The sequence below is a fragment of the Crocodylus porosus genome, unplaced genomic scaffold, assembly GCF_001723895.1.
Source record: "Crocodylus porosus isolate Cpor-Errol unplaced genomic scaffold, CroPor_comp1, whole genome shotgun sequence".
Taxonomy (NCBI): domain Eukaryota; kingdom Metazoa; phylum Chordata; order Crocodylia; family Crocodylidae; genus Crocodylus; species Crocodylus porosus.
Genome location: NW_017728947.1, coordinates 50,280,302 through 50,286,629, shown reverse-complemented (window position 1 = coordinate 50,286,629; position 6,328 = coordinate 50,280,302). Strand labels below are relative to the sequence as shown.

Here is a 6,328-nt window from a genome sequence, read left to right as displayed (position 1 = left end):
AAAAGGCAGCCTCCCTTAATACTTTTGTCATCAAAGATGCGGCGGTTGAGAATGAGGGTGCATGGACACCCACTTGGCATGGTAGGGGGCGCTAGGAGAGATCATGGCTGCTTGTAGGCCCCCGCCCCATGACACCAAGGAAGGAACAAAGAAACATTACCAGGTACCTATTGATTGCCTCCAAAAAGTGGAGGTGTGCCAATACATTGGTCTGATATTGGATTGATACCAATATGAAGAAAATTATCTATATTGGATATTAGCCCTATGGGGCCGATAATTCGGCCAATAAATGCCTGTGCTGTGTGCAGCCACAGAACAGCATGGAGCAGAGCTCGCAGCATGGAGAGCTGCCTCCAGCTGGCAAGTTGAAAGGGGAAGGGGGGAGGGAAGGGGCATGGGAGGACAGATCAATGCCCCCTGCGGTGAGTGGGGGCAGTGGCAAAGGCTGCCAGCCGGGGTGGGAGGAAGGGAGCGTGGGACAGAGCCATGGCTCGTGGGCAGGGGACAGCTTCTGCCACTGCTTACACCCCAGGAGGGCAGGGACGGTATGTGCCCCCAGTTTGCACAGCATGGGGTGGGTGGCAGCTGCAAGGTGAAGCCGGAGTTGCGTGGGACTCTTCTTGCTGGAGGCTGGGTTCAGAGAAGGCTTTGGCAGTGCTGGAGGAGGTTGCAGCCACCCCATATTTTTCTGCCACTCAGTTCCTAGCGCTGTGCCACCACCTGCTGTTCGGTGCAGGCCTGGCTGAATGACCCATCTCCATCTAAGCACTAGGAAAAAACAGGGCTGTGCTGGGCAGTGATGCAGAGCTGGGAACAGTGTGGTGGCAAAATTTGGGGTGGCTGCAGCCTCTTCCCAGGGCCACTGGAGCCCACTCTGAGCCCTGTCCCCAGCAAGAAAAGCCCCGTGCAGTGCCGGCTTTGGCTCCACCCTGCAGCTGCCACCCACCCTGCAGAGATTGGGGGCACACCCCACTACGTGCATCCTCCTGGGGTGCAAGCAACAGCAGGAGCTGTCCCCACACCACCAGCTGTGCCTCTGTCCCATGGCCCCCCCAAGCTGGCTAAGCTGTGCCTATCTCTGCCCCCTCCCTCACTGTGGGGAGCATTGATCTGCCCCTCCACTCCCCTTCCCTCCTCTCTCCCCTTCCACCACACCGGACTTACCACCTGGAGGCAACTGTATTGGATATTGAATCAGTCTCAGCCAATATGCCTCCTGAAATATCGGCTATTGTTATTGACCCCCAAAATCTCTATCAGTGCACCCTACCAAAAAACCCTAAGTGGACACTGTCCTTTCTGCCTTTGTCTTACCTGCCTTACACAGACACATCTCAGCATTAGCTAGCATACCACATACTGGCTACGGTTCCTGCCCTGGAAAAGGGGATGGGGGAATCCCTGCTTAAGCAGGGAGTGGGGGGTGGGAAGCAGAAGGAAGTGAGATAGACACCGCTGTGCCTGCAGTCTCTGCTGGAGCTCCAGCCATGGCAGAGGAGAATGGCCAGTCCAAATCTCCGGAGCAGAGATCCCCTGCCCAAGGCTGCAAATATCTGGGATGCTGAGGGACCCTGGGTTAACTTAAACCAGGCGACATTACGTAAACTGGTTTGACCCAAATCAGTCAAGTCTGATACTGCATTCCAACCGGTTTCAGCCATTTTCAAACTGGTTTATATGCACTGAACGTCTGTTCTATTACAGGTTTAAACCAGTTTCTGATCACGTAAACCAGTTTATGTGTGATGTCTGTCTCTACCCTTAATGTCTGCAGTATGGGCAAAGGATCATCTACCCACGTCTGAAGCATGCCCTAAAGGAGCATAGAACCATAATCCCAATCCTAATCTTCCAACACTATTATCCAGTCTGATAATGATCAATTTTGATTTCAGTAAGTGAAGCAGTTTTGAACCATGCCAGGGTCTGAATGAGAAATTTAAAAAAAATACAGAATGATTCAAGAGATGGTATTAATCCTTTGTAGGTGGTAACTCCTCTTTAATGAATCAGTATTAAAGCAGAGAGTAAGAGAGACTATACTGCTGGAAGCTGCCATTTGTATCTGCTATATAGAACTGAAACTCTCAATAGTCTTTGGATTGGTCTACATTTTTTAAAATTTCTGGTACAGCTGTATCAGGTACAGAGGTGGTTTTGTGACACAAGTCTAGCATAAGTGCAGTTATACCAGTATAATGGTGACCTGCAGTATTTTTAAAAATACTATTCAGGTTTTGAAACGGAGTAAGTTAAACTAATATAAGCACTTTCTAACTGGTAAAATGTGTTTAAAGTAGGTGGGGTTTACAGATTTAACTTGCTGGCACAGTTAAATCAACACAACTCTGAAGTACAGACAAGCCCTTTGTCCTTAATGATCATGTGGCATTTTTGTAGGAAACCCAATTAACATTTGTTTCTTGGCTATGTCCAAGCTCAGTAATTATTCAGCCTAGAGTAAAATTCAAATTTAAACCACACAAATTATTCTGTGCATTTCTTTCTAAATAAGAGTGTAATGTTACTTGTTCAGAATGTAAACATTTGACAAAGAAAAGGAGATAACGAAGTGTCAGGTTTAAAAAAAGGGATATTCTTTTAGTGCATTAATGACTTTTTCATAATTACATTAATCACATATAGTGGGTTGTAAGTATACACAGTGCAAAGCACGGTTTTTGTGTCAAAAGACTTTTGATGGCTCTTTTCTTCATTTATTATAAAACAAGACAAAATCTTCAGGCATGCAACTAGTATATAAAGACTACACTGTATATTAAGTCCCTGGTACTTCAGAGCAAGAACTTAATAGCAGGAAAAAGACTTTTCTACAGGCTTAACTGATAAAGACTCTAAATCAAAGCAGGCTCCCATCAGCCACAAATATCACCAGTGACTAAGAGCATTTTCCTCAACTCTATCTAGATTTCCACACAGCTAAATCTCCCATCTAACTTCACAGGGGAAAAAGGAGATGAATCAGTTTTATGTTTCAGTTAAGTGCTGCTTGTCTTTGCCATCTTATACTCCTGTGAAATGGAACTCCAAGATCTCCTCCGTTTTTAATCATCTAGCAATGCTATATCAAAACTCGTGCAAGTTACATGCAACAAAAAGAGTTGGAGTATAGTTGCTCCAGCTCACACTAGAAAAAGTGCAAGTTATCAGCCTGGAATGTACAAAATGTCCTTGGCATGATCCATGTATAAACTTTGTGCTTCTGAAGGTATGAAAACCACTGATGAAAATCCAAAGCAGAAAATAATTCTTTATTGACTTAAAACAGAACAAAACAAAAACTTGTCTCTGATTTTTTAGGACAGCTACACAATAAAAATAAAAGCAATTAAGCATTTGGGATTTATTTAGTAAAAACACAAAGCATTATATACAATTTTGCAAGAGAAGAAAAAAAGATAAGCCACTATCTGAGCTTACTAATCTTTCCTTGAACTTCAAGCAACTTTTTTTTCTTTAAATTAGCTGGAAACAACTGAACATTAAACAGCTGTAGCTATATATAAAACTGTATTCAGTCCACTAGATTAACATCTTTAGCAGACTAGAGAGGGAGGCAGACAAACAGACATGTATTTCCAGCAAAATATCCTTGATAACTTATAATTAAGTCTGGACAGACACAATATAAACCTTTTGGGGGAAAAAACTCTTTAAATGCTTTTTAAAAGTGAAGAAAGTGGGGGAGAGATGAGGTGAAACACTTCTGAAACAAAGTCATGGTTTCATTTATTAAAAAACAAAACAGAGTGGCACAGAGGTACAATTTCTACTCTGCAAAGTGTCCATTTGCCTATGCCCTTTTATTGACAGCATCCAATGACTAGGTGTTTGAATGCTTCAATGCTTACATTAGCTGCACAAATTTTTATTTGTTAGGAAAATATCAGTAATATTTGTATAATTCCACACATCAAAGATGCGTCCAGAAGAACCCCCATCCAGCAGGACCAACACATTAAATCAAATCTGAGATAAAGCTGTTCTGGAGATTCCATAAGAAGAAATAAATGCATGAAAAAGCGAATTATAATTTTTCCACATTCCCAAACACCTTGTTCTGCTGGTATACCTATGATGAAACAGTATGAGATCCTACTGTACAAAATAAATACCGCATACATTAAAAAAAAAAAAAAAAAAAAAAATCAACCTGTGCCATTTTTAAAATACATCTTCAGGCTCTCCAAGATCGATCAGGAAATATATCCTGTACAGCCTACATGGCTCAACATATACTTTGATCCAGACAGGATGCTCAGAGGTAAGCTAACTTTATTTTAGATGTCCACTGGTCTCTAGCATCTTCTCTGCAGCAGAGAATTTTAGAAAAAAACCTCTCATCAATTCTAGCACCAGTTTAGCAGGCTCAAGTGACCTTGGTCTTTTTATTTTATGTTAATATAATTTAAATGGTACATTGATAAAAATACCGGTGCTATCACAGGATCAATAGCATTACAAGTGTGTTCTGTCCTAAAGCACCCAAACGTATGTTTTGCTCGTGAGACAAAAAATAGGTTTTATATAATTCACCAAAAATGTATGTTTAATTTTGGTGTTTAAGTGTGTGTAAATATAATAAAAAATATTGCGGATGAAAAAATACTGAAAAAATAGTCTGGAACTCATTAGCTTCCTCCTCACTTGCTAATAGTTGAGCTATGGTTGAGTTTTCTGTCTCACTGTAATAGCTTTACTCTCAGCTATAAGATCTAACATCTTCCCTCCTTCAGTTTTCAACCATACAAACAAATGCTTTAGCAAATGAATTTATCACTACATCTTCCTTTAGTTTTCTACAATTTATGTCATATATTGTTCAATGCCTAGTAGTTGTCAAGTCTATAAGGCATTTTCAGATACAAGCTGTCTTGTATGTAAAACAGAGGCTATGCAAAACAAAGGCTATTGTACTAGCTTGTTTCCCTTTGCTCATCTCTTTGTAAGCTAAGTGATGCTAAGAGATTTATTCAGACAATGAAAACAAAGAAACTACATTTCAGCACTATCATCCACATCTCCCTTTTTTAAAGTGATGGAAATATTGTGACATTTTGTGGCTGATACCATCAACTCAAAATGAATTGGTGCTTAATTTCTAAAGCAGGAGCTTGAAAAATGCAGACTTTAAACCTCTTTACTCTCTACCTCTAAAAGCTTAATCACTTCCCAGTCATGGAAACACATTTGGCTTTGTCACTTTGCTATACTGTTGTATGCATTAATTAAATATATTACCACATGCTATTCTTGTGTCAACATCTTTGTGACTTCCATACATTCCTGCACATAAAATATAAACAGGAATGCACAAATTGTCAATCCAAAAATTTCAGGAATGTTTGGATCAAGAATTTTAATTTAATTTTAATTAAAATACGCATTTAATTGGAGTATGAGCAGTAAATTTAAGTAGTTGTATAACAATTTCAAAATACCATCTGCCATAGTGAAATACATTTTGTGCAAGGCAGTAACAATCTATCTTGTGGACAACTGTCCTGTGTGAATTACTCACTTTGGCTTCTATATTTTTATTTTTTTAACTGGCAGTGAGATTCAGACAAGTAAAATACTTGGTATGCCTAAACTGTCTAATGTGGTTTTGTTTCTGATAAGATTTAAAGTTTGGAAACCTAACATACATAGATCATACATACCTTCGGCTTTCCAGTGGACGCCCATCACTAGAGATGCTGCGAGGGATGTTGGCTGCTCGTTCTGGGGGAGGCATTTTCCCTTCTCCTTTCCCTGACCCAATCCTTGAGATTACTGGACTCTGCATCTGGGATGGCACCTGTGACATGTGAGATCCCTGCCCCTTGTTTGCATTTCGTTGCCATTTGTTGTTATTTCTGAAGGGGAATTTGAATTCGTATGGAACCCCCTCGTTCACTTTGTATTCCATCACTGGCATGCGATAGCTTTCTGAAGAACTCCTGGAAAGGCGAAAATGGACACTTAGGTAAAATACTTGCTCACGGTAAAAAAAGAAGCAGCAGCATTGCATCAAATTACACTAACATGTGCTGACAAAGGGCATTGTTAAACAGCAGGCTCTACTCATGGTCCTACTTCTCGTCTGTTGCTTTTCCTTTTGTTAAAGAAACTTATATACAATACTAAAACTGAGAGTCAGTAAGATAAGAGCATACATACAACAAATGGACTAGATGAGATAATACAGTAAGACCATCTCTACCTCCCAGGAGTCTGCAAGATAGATTTTCATTTGCAATGAGTCTTAAATCTCGGGTCTCCATGCTGTTCTGCTCTCCTTGCAGAAGTTCTGTCCCAAGTG

General features: G+C 40.8%; 1 protein-coding gene across 2 annotated transcripts in view; it reads right to left on the bottom strand.

The window, feature by feature from the left end:
- Positions 1–6,328, bottom strand: part of SIPA1L1 (signal induced proliferation associated 1 like 1) — a 431,247-nt gene that overhangs the window by 60,862 nt on the left and 364,057 nt on the right. For both annotated transcript variants that reach the window (XM_019551381.1, XM_019551380.1), the window contains one exon: positions 5,688–5,966. In XM_019551381.1, the coding sequence (XP_019406926.1) occupies positions 5,688–5,966 (279 nt within the window). The remainder of the gene's footprint in view (positions 1–5,687; positions 5,967–6,328) is intronic.